The 15,496-nt window shown below is 39.6% G+C and overlaps 1 protein-coding gene across 1 annotated transcript in view; it reads left to right on the forward strand.

Moving 5' to 3' along the window:
• Positions 1-15,496, forward strand: part of KIF16B (kinesin family member 16B) — a 191,809-nt gene that overhangs the window by 19,916 nt on the left and 156,397 nt on the right. Inside the window, exons 9-11 of the mRNA XM_065401493.1 lie at positions 326-501; positions 3,553-3,618; positions 7,956-8,015. Coding sequence (XP_065257565.1) covers positions 326-501; positions 3,553-3,618; positions 7,956-8,015 — 302 coding nt within the window. The remainder of the gene's footprint in view (positions 1-325; positions 502-3,552; positions 3,619-7,955; positions 8,016-15,496) is intronic.

Here is a 15,496-nt window from a genome sequence, read left to right on the forward strand (position 1 = left end):
TGTTGTTTGCTTGAATCAACTTCCTCATTTGAAGATGGTATTGAGACTTAGAATAAACGTACTGCTTTCTCCTGTTCTTGAGTCTGAACTCTGTTATATAGGGTATACATTCAAGGAGCATGGTATGCTCACCATTGAGTTGATGAACCTCTGAGTTTTATAAAAATCAGCTAGGTTGATGGCAAGATTTTTTACAAATCTCTGAATAATTGACCTTTTTTTCCCCCTCCATCTGCAAGATGCTTATCTGACATTTAAATTACAAACCAACTTTATTAAATGAAACATCTGGTGCTGGCTAAACTATTTCTGAATTAATTCTCAGCTATTTCACCTGCTGATGTCAATTATGGAGAAACCTTAAGTACGCTTCGCTATGCAAATAGAGCCAAAAACATCATCAACAAGCCTACTATTAATGAGGATCCTAACGTCAAACTAATTCGTGAGCTGAGAGCTGAAATAGCCCGATTAAAAACCTTGCTCGCTCAAGGGAATCAGGTTAGTTTTAGATTTATGTATAGTTTTCTTTGAGTAATAGCATCTAATTCTAGATCCTAATGAGATCATTATCTTTTTTCATTATATTGATCTGAAAAAACAAGCACTGTGAAGTCATGAATGAATGTAATTTTCTTCTTTGAATTGGCTTCCAATTGGCGAGTGTGATATCGGCTTTTGTGTAAAATTTTTAACCTCGCTTTGATATGATTAGAACATAATTATATGTTGTGGGTAAGTATTCACTGCAGCATATGGGCATTTAGGTACACCACCCCATTAACAGTAAAGAAATAGGTATGCCTAGCTTAATGGGTTGAAAAGATACCCTTGTAAATTTTTTTTCCAGCACAAGAATATTCAAGATACCATAAAATATCTCAACACATACTTTGTAAATAAGATTAAATTCATGTTGAGACTTGTAAATATTATACTGAAGATAAAGGTAGGGTATTTGAAAAGCTTGTAACCACATCGTCTTTGCCTATGTAGTACTCCAGAGAGCAAATAGTGTGCTTAGAAACATCTAAAAACATTGTTCATACCTCCATATAGTACAAAGTGAAAACTATGAATAAAATAAACCGATTCAATAAAGATATAAGGACACAGCCAACCCATTTTGCTCAGTCTTCTAATCAGAAAGTTCAGAACGTAAGACATGTAAAATTTATTTGAAAAATAGTTGTTTAATTAGTCTTGCTATTAGTCTGTTGCTGGTTATGTTTTAGGGAAGTGATATTTTGGACACCTAAAAGTATGGGAGTCTAATTAAAGATGGTAAAACAGGTTATATTTAGAAGATAAACTCCAGGTTTTACATTTCTTTAACACTGAAGGTTTTTAATTTTACTAAAGCAGAAAGTTTCTAAAAACCGTATTTGATATTGGCTCCCATACTGCCAGATCGCTCACCTATTTTGGCAAGGTGACCATTTTCAAAAGGTTAAGAAATGCCAGTTGTTAAACTATATTTTAATTTGTTTATCATTTATGCGATGCTGCTTAACCTGTTCAGTTGCTGGACTGAACAAAACTTGTTTCCTTCTTAAAGACAATTTGTAAGAATCCAGGCTGGATTTGAAATATGTGAATCATCTAGCTACCAATGAACCATTGAAGAAATTGTAGGTGTTACAGCTCTGTCCACCTAATAGTCACTCTAAATAACAGCAATAAATTAATACTACTGAAATGAATGTATATTTTTTTCTAATGCTTTTGGTGTTTGATTCCCTCAAAGACGCCCTGCTGCTAAGTCTAAGAATACTGTAAATATAGATGGATATTATAGATGTAAATATGGATTGATGACACCATAGGTAAGGTTTACAGGACTGTCCATCCCAGGACCCCTGTTCAGTTGAGGAGTACTTGTCTTCTTCAGTGCAAAGTTTTGAGTGTCAAATATGCATATTAAGAGATCATATATAAAGAAGCACAGCTTCTTTTGAATTGTGCTTAATTCCATATGGAAGGTATTGTATGGAATGCTGGTTGGCATCAAGAGAATTCTCTATCCAATACTAAGCAGTACAGTCCCTCAATTTTTTTTCTATTTATCCTTATTCTGTTTAGTTTTTATCTCTTTTGGGTGCCGTAAACTGTGATTAACTTGAATATCTGTCTCTGGATGACAAAAACAAGCTAACGTTAGCATGGTGATTCTTGAAATTAAGGAATGTGGTTTAAAGGTCTATAGTAGAACCTGGCTAATTGAGACTTCCAAACAATGCTATTGTGGGTTACCAGATTTTGTAATTGAACAAACATGATTGGGAGGGCACAAATAAATTATATTAAAAATTGTACTACTTTATTTATTTTTATAAGTAAAAATAATGTAGTTTAATTATGGTATGAGATATCAAAGCTAGTCAGTGTAGTATGGGACTTTTTGTAAAAAAAACAAAATGAAAACTTAATTGTCCACAATATCCTGCTTAAATATTTGCTGAGAAATGGGATGAGGTCCCCCTGCATATTTTGTGAAAAATGTCAGGTTTGCAGATTACTAAAGGAAGTATTAGTACGATTCTGCTGTATTGTAAATAGTAAAACCGAAAACCCTCCATGAGGGTGAAATTATTCTGTTGTACTCTGAGCATTGTCCTGTGCTTGTCTGGGGGAAAAGTTGAGTGATTTTGCTGGCAAGCTGACAATTTTTATTTCTGAAATCACAGCTTGACTTTGCAAACTCTGGGTACACATATTTTAGACTGTTTTGAAGATCTAATACTTTGACATTGTTCCAAGGTGTAAAAGAGTAGATATCACAAAATAAATATGGCTATGCTATGAAGAATTCCAGAGAATTTCAATTCTTATGTTATAAATGTCTGTGAGGGATATAATGCCGAACAAGACTAAATTAATTGAATTTGTGCTGCTTGGTAAAACAGCAGGTGGTGGTAAATGTGTACAATAGAATATAAATCCCTGTATAATTTCTTCTATGGACAGTCTTTATATTCCCAGAATATTGTATTGCAAATGCCACCATGGCTCACTGATAATTATTTACTCAAAATCCAACACTAGTCAATGTTATATAACTAAGAAAACTGCTTACATTTTTGTAAGTATTAGTAATTTTCACGTTCCAGAGTCAAATTAACAAGATATATTTTTACAATACAAATGTCATACACATAGAAATGTTTATAGCAGAATAGTTAAATAGACACTCATGCATAGTAAATTGTCATCTACTGCATTTTTAAAAAATTGATGTTTGTAGAGCCAATTTGTCAAAATGTTGTGTGCCTTCAGCAGAATATGGATGTAGACAAATCAGTAAAAGTGTGTGTGTAAAATTATAAATTACTGATTTGTATTTCAAATTTATACTTTGACAAGATTGCCACTAATGTGAATATTTTATATGGATAAAGATGAAATGTCATCCATTGCAGATAAAGACTAGAACAGGGTTTACTATACAAATTTATTAAAATACCTGCACAATAATATTTCATACCTTCTAATCCACCATCCATTGTCCTGTTTATTTTACTATATACTAATGTGAGTTGTTTTACAATTTAGATTGCACTCTTGGATTCTCCAACAGCTTTAAGTATGGAGGAGAAGCTTCAGCAGAATGAAGCAAGAGTAAGTTATAATTCGATATTTATTTTAGAGATAAATGTGATCTGGATGCTGGAGCAGTAACAGTTCATTTTCAGGAACTTTTTGGTATACACACTTATCAACACTGACTTTAATGTTGTGGTTTGTCCATTTGTTTGTTTGTTTGTTTATTTTACAAAGCAGCATTTTCTTAAATTCAACTAGATGTAAAAACCTCAGATTTATTTTTTTCTAACTTTTTATAATCCAGGCCAATGGGGGCTGCAGGAAGCGCGGCCAGCACATCCATCGGCCTGCGCCGCTTCCCGCAGCCCTCATTGGCCTGGAAGCAGCGAACCGTGGCCAGTGGGAACCGCGATCGGCCGAAACTGTGGACGCGGCAGGTAAACAAACTGGCCCAGCCTGCCAGGGTCTTTCCCTGAACAAGCGGCGGACCGGCTTTGAGAACCACTGATTTAGATAACTTGTAAGCTATTTTCATGTGCAGTAGTGATAACTGAACATATGAGTCTAGATGTAATGGACCTATATCTTTCATATCTGAGAATTTAACCCTCTTCTTAATCCTTTACTATCTGCTTCATGTTGATCATATTTAGACAATAGACTGTACAAAAAGAAGTAGCATTAATCAGATTTGTGTGTGTGTGTGTGTGTGTGTGCGCGTGTGTGTGTGTGGAGTATTTAGAATCTTTAAGTTAGGGTTGCCAGGTGTCTGGTTTTTGACGGGAACACCTGGTCAAAAAGGGACCCTGGTGGCTCTGGTCAGCACTGCTGACCGGGCCGTTAAAAGTCCATTTGGCCATCTGCAGCGAGGCAGGCAGGGTACCTGCCTAGCTCTATGTGGCTCCTGGGAAGCTGCCAGCATTTCCCTCTGGCTCCTAAATATAGTAGTGGCCACGGGGGCTCTGCATGCTGCCCCCGCCCCGAACCCCGGCTCTGCAGCTCCCATTGGCCAGGAACCACAGCCAATGAGAGCTGCACGGGCGGTGCCTGCAGGCAAGGCCAGCATGTGGAGCCGCCTGGCTGCACCTCTGCCTAGGAGCCAGAGGGAGATGCCAGCAGCTTCCTGGGAGCTGCCTGAGGTAAGCACCTGCTACCCAAACCTGCTCCTGTGCCCCAATCCCCTGCCCCAGCCCTGAGCCCCCTCCAGCCCTCTGAACCCCTTGTTCCCAGCCTGGAGCCCACACCCCCAGCCAGAGCCCTCACTCCCTACCACACTCCAACCTTCTACCCCAACCCGGAGCCCCCTCCCACACGCTGAACCCCTCATTTCTGGCCCATACCCCCTCATGCACCCCAACCCCCTGCCCCAGCCTGGAGCCTTATTCCACACTCCAAACCCCTTGACCCAGCCCGGAGCCCCCTCCTGCACCCCAAACCACTCATCTCCAGCCACACCCCAGAGGCCTCAGCCCCAGCCGGAGCCCTCACCCTCTCTTGCACCTCAACCCTCTGCCCCAGCCCAGTGAAAATGAGAGAATGACTGAGGGTGGGGGAGAGCAAGCGATGGAAGAAGCGGGGATGGAGTGAGCAGGGGTGCGGCCTTGGAGAAGGGGTGGATGGGGCGTGGCCTCAGGGAAGAGGCGGGGCAAAGGTGTTCAGTTTTCTGCAGATAGAAAGTTGCAACCCTACTTTAAGGATCAAATATAGATGTATGATCTTCTAAAATCACTGGGCCAATTCCTCTGCTGGTGTAAATTGGTATAATTCCATTGAATGAAGCTGGCTGAGGATTTGGTTCATTAGAATTACTCAGTCTGCTAAAATCTCTGGTGTTAGTATATCCCTTTTAGGAAACACATTTTTGACTCAACGAATTGATACTATATGTTAGCTCTACATTATTATGTATGACTCTTGATCATAATACTAATTTTTTAGGGCAAGTTGATGTGTGAAAAACTATGTTTACATTTTTGTTTAAAAAACATGAAACTACAAATAATATACTTAGTGTTACCTGAGTATTGTTCTTATGAATGTTTAGATGGGTGGTAGAAACTGCTGAATGTATGGTATTAATTGGAATATATTTTTCATGCTCTGATAGTATTCATTGCTTGTCCTATTCAGAAGTGTTGTCCTCACTGTGTGGGATGTTTATCGAGTATGTTTTATTGTCCACTGTCAACCTCATTAATACGTTATGTGATTGCTACTTAAGATAATTACCACAAGCATAATTACTGAATTACTGCACATTCTTAGCACATATTACAAAGGGTAAAGCTGTTCTATAATTGAAAAGTGAATTTGATTCTGCAGATCTAAAGACTTTATTACCATATTTAAATTAACTGACTAGTGCACAGTAGTTCTCTAGAATGAATTAATTGCTGTGTTACAGGAACTATTTTAAACAACTCAGGTGCATTAAAAATTCTCCAGAAATGGTGACGATAGAGGTGATGAGCATCAGGTGATGAGCATCAGGATTCTTTAATATTTTTTCTTCAAAAAAACAAAAGAAAATAATTGACAAGACTAATATTGTGATTGTCAGCATTCTGGACCTAGGTGGCACAGTGGAGAGAAGTATTATCTTTTCCTTTCTGAGTTTAAATCCTAGGTTACAAGTGAAAATGAGCTACATATTTGATTTGATTTCAACTTATTCCCTTGTGGGCAGTTGACCATATTATATAACTACCACACAGTGCATCTTAATTTGTAGTCTGTCCACAAATAAACCCAACTGTGAAACTGAAGGATACGGTTGCAAGTTAAGATTGAGGTCATTTTGGCAGAGCTGTGAAGGGAAGCATTGCTATTTGTCCCTCTAAGTAAATGATCAATTTACCTATAAATCTTAAAGGAGACAGAAGCCGTTAGTCTTGAGTTTAAGCATTTCACCACTTGAAAGTAGATTCAGGTAGTAAAAGATGTATAAACTTAATTCCAGGATAAAAAATCAAGAGAAGTAATTATCAAATATTGCTTGGGAATAAAAGGCAGTGTCCAAGGACTGTGAACAATTTATACTAACTACACCGTTGTATGCATCATGTCAGCTATTTAGAGAGCCTGGGATAAGTGCTTTTTTTATGTATATAAATAAAAGAAATAGAGCCTTCATCAGGGATTTCAGTTTTGAAATTTAATTTCTATCGTGGGGAATAAGATAACATATGACAGGTGAGCCATTGTACAGATATCAGTTACACGCATCTATGATTTGTTGAGCCATAATCTAAAGACTTGAAGTCCTGACCTGTATTTATAATAGTGCATTCCAGGATACTCTTATTATTAAGAATTTGAATTTTTAAATTGAAATATATAAACACTTTTTAAATAAAAAGATTTATACTCTTTAGTTTTTGTTCCTTGATTTTACATAGTCTTAAAAAAATGAATGTAAATCCCATGCATTGGATGAGTGGCAAGATAAAAATACAGTAAAAGCTGTGTTATCCGGCACTTTACCAACCAGAAAGCTCTATAAACTGGCATTTCTGATCTTCATTGAAAGTCCGGTTTATAGTCCGGTTGGCGCGGGGCCTGCCCCAAGCCCCCTCCTGCACCCAAACTCCCTCCCAGAGCCCGCACCCCTTCCCATGCCTCAACCCCCGGCCAAGAGCACCCTCCCGCACCCAAATTCCCTCCCTCTTTGTTAACCAGAATTTTTCCAGCCCCGCCCCCCCCTATTCCCCCAACATTTGGGATAAGAAAGTTTTTTACTGTACCACAAAAACATTTCTGTAATTATTAGCCTTTGTAAACCGTTTTGGACAACATATGGCCTGAATCATGAGCACTCTTACCTTACCATGCATAATCACAGTGACAGTTGATCCTAAAATTATTCCAGTTCATTGTAAAATTTGGCTATAACCTTTAACTCGTTCTGCGGTTGTAGATTTCATAGGTTTGACTAAGCACTGCATGTAATAAATCCTTTTATTTGTTCTGAAATTACCTGCCATTTTAAGTGACCATCCCTTTACATCCTTGTTCTTATGAAACATTACAAACAGGAGTTTTCACTATGTCCTTCATAATCTTAAATATCTTTTTCTTTCTAAAAAGATAAAAATCAGAGGTATGATAGCCCATCATTTTTGTCATCTTGTTGTATATTGGGCAAATAATGATTACAAACAAATGCATAAGTAGCACAGGCTTTATTTTGGTGGGGAAAATTTAAGTGGCCACTGTAACAGATTTTGGTGACATTTAATTATGATCCCAATATTGGCAGTGGAATCAGTTGCAGGGAGCAACAAACTTGGCAAATATTTGGCATTTTAAGTTGTTCTCTGAAATTCTGTGCCAAGTCCGTTGTGAGAGTAAGTGTGGTATTTCAAACAAGACTAGTTTAATATAGGATATTATCTTTTTGTTTCATTTCATAGGTACAAGAGCTGACCAAAGAGTGGACAAACAAGTGGAATGAAACCCAAAATATTCTAAAAGTAAGGATCAGTTAAATGCACCATTTTCTCATTTGACATTTTAAGTAAACTTGCAGAAATGCAATTTTTTCTTTAAAATAGGGTTCCGGAGTTCACCATTCTATTATATTTTTAAATTTTGTGTTACCAAAAAAAAGTATGTGTGTGAACCTCACTCTGATTTGACTATTTGGGGGGAGGGATAGCTCAGTGGTTTGAGCATTGGTCTGCTAAACCCAGGGTTGTGAGTTCAGTCCTTGAGGGGGCCACTTAAGGATCTGGGGCAAAATCAGTACTTGGTCCTGCTAGTGAAGGCAGGGGACTGGACTCGATGACCTTTCAGGGTCCCTTCCAGTTCTATGAGATAGGTATATCTCCATATATTATTTTGAAAATAGCTTTTTGAGTAAAAGCTCATGAATTTTTATATTTTCAAATAAAATGTAATAGGTCTACAGCACAACCTGTTCCATTTTCTTACTGATGCTGGATCAGTTCCATCTTGGACTCTGCCAAAAGGGAGATCTGTTTTGAATATTTCAAACATTTAATCTGCTTTTACTGAGCTCTCTGTGAAACCAAATCTGACAAGAAACCGCCTTCTGCTTTCCCCTGTCCTTTGTGTGATGACCTCCCATGGCAGTCGGTGGCACCATTACTATATATATTATGTTAGTGGATACTGAGACAGGTTTTGGAATTTCTGAATGGCTAAGTTTAGGTTCCAGATTTGCTTTTTAGCTTTATTTCAGTATTAGTGTGGTAGTGTTCAGCAGCAATTGTTGAAAGATTTCCTTCCAATCTATGCTACCATTATATCCAATCTTAGACTATCCAATAAATCCTTGTTCACAGTTTTTATTCTCCCCCTTATGTCTCCTGCTGCCAGCTTGTGTAATGACTGGCCATCTAGATTTGTATGAAAACATTAGGGAGAAAGTGGCACAATTATTTAACAGCATGCCCACTAAGAAAAGGCACATCTGTTCCCCTCACTCTTATTCTAAAATATCTTATAAAATTGGAAGAGACTTTCAAGGGGACTTGTGCTTCTGAATCACTTAAGTGCTTTTGAAAACACCACCCAGAATAGTTGTTCTGTGTGTAAACCTTTGTTACAAATTCTGTTTATAATCAGAGTTGCCAAGCCTTAATCTAAATCTCTTGCCTCATTCTGCCTACATAGATTTTCTAGTACTAGTTGACTATTGATGAGTGACACTTTGAGTTGCTCTTTTTAACAGACTAACTTTCTGATGTTACCAGTCCAAAGTGTAAGAATCTCTCTTTCCACTTGATCTCCCACACAATACAACATAGCATTTCTTGCTGAACACCTTTAGTTGATTGATAATTAAATCTTAAAATTTCAATCTAGTACTTGTTTAGTCCTACCTACATACATATGTTGAATGCGCAGTTAGTGATGAGTTCTGAAAATAACACAAGCAAACAATTGAAGAGGAGATCCCAGAATTCTATCTTATGACCCTGATTTGAGACTTTTTTTTTTATTGATTTTGCTATGCATCACTTTTTGATTCCTTTACTTCAGTATTTCATAATTCAATCCTGGACCTTTAACTCATTATCTGATTTACAAATAACTTACTGTATCCATGCTTCAGAATAAAACACAGGTAATTTGGAGTGCAGCACAGAATTGGAAACTGCCTGGCAGATGGTATGACAAAATGGACTAATTCTGTTTAATGTCTGTCTAGAAATTGAACTGGGACTTCATATTTGCATATTCCTCAGATTTTTGTTCCAATTTTTCCACTGTTAGGTTTCTCCGTGGTATCCTACACAGAGCTCTGTGTAAGCTTGAAAGTTTGTCCCTCGCACCAACAGAAGTTGGTCCCATACAAGACATTACCTCACCCATCTTGTCTCTCTAATTTGACTAGAGGCAATGATTAAAATACTCCTGTCCCTGGAAAAAATGGAAATCTATAAAAAGATTTGCTGGTTTATCTGCTGTGTTTTGCACCACTTTAATAAATAAATAAATAACTTTTCAGTAATATTAATATTAAAGATATTCATGTGTATTGGGGAAAAATGAACTTGAAATTTATTTTTAAAAACTATGGGCCAAAATAAAAGAACAAATTAAAGCCCATATGTGAGGTGTTCTAGAACCTTCATTGGCTCCCCACCAAATCGCAGATCCAATTCAAAGTTCTGATCCTAATCTACAAAGCCCTGAATAGGCTGGGACCTGGGAATATTAGAGTTTTCCCACCAACAGTCCACCCATACATACAACTGCAGATTAAAAAACTATTGAATGGAATGTTGATAGTAAAAGGTCTTAAGTACAGAATTCACTACCAAAAGAGATTAGAATGGGCCCAAATCTTACCATATTTGGTGCATGTTATAGAACCCTATTTCTTCTCAGGCCTTCCCCATTATGCCAGAGCTGAATTTTCAGGTATTCCTCCAAAGCTTTTCTCTATCTTCTATAGTACAGTGATTCTCGAACTGTGGTTTACTGAATATTTCAGGTAATCTTTGGAGTTGATTTTGTCACAATAGTGAAGCATTTGTCTGTTGTCAAGCAGAAACATTTCCTGCTCTATAGATGTAGCCCTGGACCCTTCTGGACTTCCAGTTCCCAAAGGTTCTTTTTGAGGGTGCAGAGAATTCAGTACTCCTTTATATTCTTTGCAGCTGCTTATTGTATGTCTTTATTAGCTGTCCTTTTGATGTAAATTCAGACGTGATCAACTTTGCCAATGAAACTTGCAAATGTATAAGACAGCAGAATCAACCTACCACACAACAGTCCAGCACCAAGTATGGCTTTGGCATCTCCCACAGTGCCCCAGCTGCGCCCCTTTACCAGGTGTATTTCTCTGCCCTGTGTTCTTCTCAGGTAGGGTTCTAGCTTTTGCCTAGAGACATCAGCGGGCTCACCCCTCTATCATTCCTCAGTCTTCAGCCCTCTCCGCCCTCTGGCTTCACCTCTCTGGCTCAGAGAGCCAGCTGACCTTTCCCTCTCCTGCTCTTAGCTGTCTGACCAAGGCTCTCTGGCCTGGGGAAGTTTGTGAGTGACCTTCTGACTGCTTTCTGCTGTCATCAGCCTGATCTGGCTCCACTGCTCAACCAGACTCTCACCACTTCCTCATTCAGGAGCATACCCTCCCTGAAGCTCCCAGCCCATATCTGCTCTTCCTCTGAGGTCTCTTTACTCTCATGACTGGACTGTTTTTCTTCTCTTAATTCTGGTTTCTAAACTCTCCTTCTAAGCTCCCTCTCTCTCAGGATTCTGGACTTTCATTTATAGCTGCCAGAGGCAGCCCCACCATCCCCGTCACACCAAACTAGGCACACCTGGACTGGAACAGGAGAGCTGAGCATAATTTCGTTTAAGGGGCCAGCTATCCTGTTATGATAACCTATAAAGCACTAAATGTTGTGGGACACACTATGTCGAAGGACTTGTCTACACGAACAGTTAGCCCACAGCAAACTGGGGCATGAATCTAAGCCCTGCTAGCCTGTCTCATGCGAACCATTCCTTAGTGTGCTTTGATCTAGTCCCATTTCAAAATGGGGTAGATCAGAGCAAGCTAAGGAACATAACTTAACAGTGGCCACATGAACAGTTAATGTGCAGCAGGCTAGTGCAGAGTAGATTCACACTCCAGCTTGCAGTGGACTAACTGTTTATGTAGACAAGCTGTAAGAGACTCTCTGTGGTGTATTGCTAAAGTTTCAGTCAGCAGGGCATTCGCCATTAAAGCCTTTGGAACTTGTTTCTTCTCCAGGTCTGGAAGAGCCCGTGTTCTTTCATCTTCAGGGTGTAAGGCTCACCTTTTCTCCCTTGCTGGGTGGGGGTTAGGTTTGACTCTTATATGGACTCTGAGAAAGTCAGTTAACTTATTATGCTTATATTGTTGCTGGGTTATTTCATTTAGTTTGGGGTAACTAGCATGTCTGTTTGTTTGTGTATTTTTAAGAGATTATGGGAGAGCTCAGAATTGGGTAGGACTTTTACTGTAGTTTTGTAAACTCTTGAAGAAATAAAATATTAAAATGTTTGAGAACTGCCTCCTATAATGTATGAAAAAAAGACATAATATTAAAAATGTCTCCCAAATCCATTATCAAATGTTGGAATAACTTTTTTTGATCTTTTTACCTCTGTTTATAGAATATTAAATGTGGAAAGGGAAACAAAATGGCAATAAAATGTCAGCGTTGGGAAGTTAAACTTTCAGAAGTTAGGAACCTCCAAAAGCAGAGTTTTCCCCACAGCTTGAACTACGCTATATTATGTCCTATATATTTTATAGCCCATGTTATTATGGTCATGTATCAATTTATACTTTACAAGAAAAATAGGATTGAAAATGTCACAGCTGTGAAAAAGGCAAAGATAGGGTACGTCTATACTTACCTCCGGGTCCGGCGGTAAGCAATCGATCTTCTGGGATCGATTTATCGTGTCTTGTCTAGACGCGATAAATCGATCCCGGATCGATCCCGGAAGTGCTCGCCGTCGACGCCGGTACTCCTGCTACGCGAGAGGAGTACGCGGAGTCAACGGGGGAGCCTGCCTGCCGCGTGTGGACCCGCGGTAAGTTCGAACTAAGATAGTTCGACTTCAGCTACGTGAATAACATAGCTGAAGTTGCGTATCTTAGTTCGAAGTGGGGGGTTAGTGTGGACCAGCCCTTAGAGTTGCAGCGGAAACTTTTCTTTTTTTTTTTTTTTTACAATTTCTTGACTTTTTTGAGAGCTTGAGTTCTTCCCTCCCAACTTTAAAATGCTGCTTTAGTACGGGGTCGGCAGTCTTAGGCACACGGCCCATCAGGGTAATCTGCTGGCGGGCTGTGAGGCATTTTGTTTACAGTGACTGTCCGCAGGCACAGACCCCCCCGGATCTCCCAGTGGCTGCGGTTCACTGTTTCCGGCCAATGGGAGCTGCGGAAAGCGGCGGGCTGCAGGGAGGTGCTGGTCTACACTACAGCTGTCAATCAACGTAGGTTACGCTACTTCAGTTATGTAACTGAACTCGAAAGCAACGTAGGTTGACTTACAGTGGTGTCTACACCACACTGTGTCGACAGGAGATGCTCTCCTGCCTACTTACCTTACGCTTCTCGGGCAGCTGGAGTACAGAAGTCGATGGGAGAGCGCTCCGCCATTGACTTTGCGGGTCTTCACCAGACCCGCGAAATCGACACCGCTGCATCTATCGCAGCAGTTTTGATCTAGGTGTAAATATAGACATGGCCAAAGTCAGGGTCTGTTTTAGCACAAAGGGTCCCAGCAGTTGTCTTGTTTCTGGGAGGATTGGGTGGTGGTGAGTTGAATCTAGTGTTGAGAAGCCTTGTTTACACTGTGGACTTTTTGAAATTCTCCCACTGCTTCAAGCATTAGGGAAATTGACTGGTGGTAGAGCTTGGTCGCCAAGTCTCCCAACTCTATCACGTCTTATGATACGTGATGTTTTTCTTTAATCCAATTCACCAGAAAGTGGGGTGATGAAATGGAAATCTCAGTTTTTTTTTTTTTTTTTTAAGTAAGTTCCTAGATGTTGTGTTTGGGGAGAAAAGCTTCAAAATAAATCTAAAATTCACTGGCTTAAAATAAGATTTTTAAAATAATCTCATGGTGTTTGGAGGCCTGACTCTTGATTATTGGAGACTGGGGTTGGCAATATTGTAGAACAGTGATGGTAGAATTTAGAAAAATCCTGATGTAGACACACAGCCTAAGGGAACTAGGCAGATTCAACCCAAGGCTTTGCTCCCTCTCCATGGTGCTTCAAGGGAGGATGCCCTGTCAGGGAACACTGGTTTTTGGGGATCCCTGCCTCTGGGGAGAGCAGGGGAGAAAAGAACCTGGGCAGGAGCTTCTAGTGGTAATGTAAGTCCATTGTCCTACCTGCTACCTTCTTCCAGTTACCTTCCTCCTCCCCCTACTTCCTCAAGTAATGGGGATTAATTGTCCATTCTTTCTTAAACAAAGTTCATCTGCTGCTTATCCCGGGTTAGGAGGCATGTTTTTCTGATGCTTCCATTGGTACCTGATGGGGGATGCTGTTGGAGTGTTTCCTGGTTCCCTCCCTTTTTAATCCAGTTTTTGGGTGTGTGAGAGTGCTTGATCCTCTTCCTCCCACCCAAGCTAGCTCTACAGAGGTTCCTGGTACTGCTTGCTCCCTGCCCCGTAGTGGCTGAAGCTAACTGGTTTGTAGAACTAAATTGCTTTTTGCCCTTACATGCTCCGCCACCCATTTTTCCAAAGCTGCTGAGCTTGTAAATTTCTGTAACCAAATACCTGTTGTTAACTACTACTAACATATGTCCACTACATGCAGGTGTACATCTAATATCCTAATGCTTTCCACTTTTTATTATGTTCAGTCCCACATTTTCCAATATTTAACTTTTTTTAAAAGGATTTTTCTTTCAGCTTTTAGCAGAGTGTACAGCTTCTTAAGGTCTATTCGCACATCCAATTTGAAATGTCCACGTTTGGATGTTTTTGTATTATCTTCACAATAAATCATTAATGTTTAACTCCACAATGATTGATGGGATTTTACTCAAACATTCTAAAATGGAGACCAAGTATGGAAAATTTCAGTCTAAATGGTGAATGCTTCAGAAAGTTGTTAGCATGTGAAAATAAGAAATTGAAAATGTTTTGCAGCACCATAGCAGTTGTAACAGCTGTAATGCTGTGTGTGTAACTTAAACTTGAGCATCACAGTGTTCTGCCTGCATATTGCATGTAGCTATATAACATGCTCACTTTTTCTTTCACTTTCTGCTCTGTTTTTTTTGTAAGATTCATATATTTAATATATATCACTAATGATTTCCCACACTGTACTGTGACAGTGTGCTTATTCAAATTGAACATCATGAACTATTTTGTCTGCTAGTGCTGCTAGCCTTTATAGAACTCTTTCGTTTTGATTCTGGTCCCACCTAGTTTGGTATTATAACCAAACTTCGGCACGTTGGGCCCAGTCATCCTGACTACCTCATGTGGACAGGTGCCAGATCAGATGTTTCTTGGGATGGGGGATATAAAGAGTTGGGAGCAGCTAGTCTGGAGAATGATTCTCTCTTCCCTTGATTCTGAGGAAGCCCCTTTGCTGGTAGATTGCAAGGGTTGGAGCCTTAGTCATCAAGAAAAGCTGTGATTGTGTGTTGTGGGGGTGTATTATAGCTGCTACACGGATTTACACCTGCTGGGTATCTGACAGTATCCTACATGGCAATGGCCTGCAGCATTGGTGAGACATGTGAAAACCCTATTGGGGTGAGGGAGGATTTAAGAACAGTTTCATGAGAGAACACCATGGGAGGGGCCATGCTACCATGTGGAGGGGTTGCCATCACAGCTGTGCTGGGCTTCTGCAGATGTCTCAAGATTCATATGGATCTTGGGTTGTCCGGTGATTTATAGAGCCAAACTCACTGTTCATTATCTGTGATGGAAAGATTAGGAGGAAACTCCACAAATTGGCTTTT

The sequence above is a fragment of the Emys orbicularis genome, chromosome 3, assembly GCF_028017835.1.
Source record: "Emys orbicularis isolate rEmyOrb1 chromosome 3, rEmyOrb1.hap1, whole genome shotgun sequence".
Taxonomy (NCBI): Eukaryota; Metazoa; Chordata; order Testudines; family Emydidae; genus Emys; species Emys orbicularis.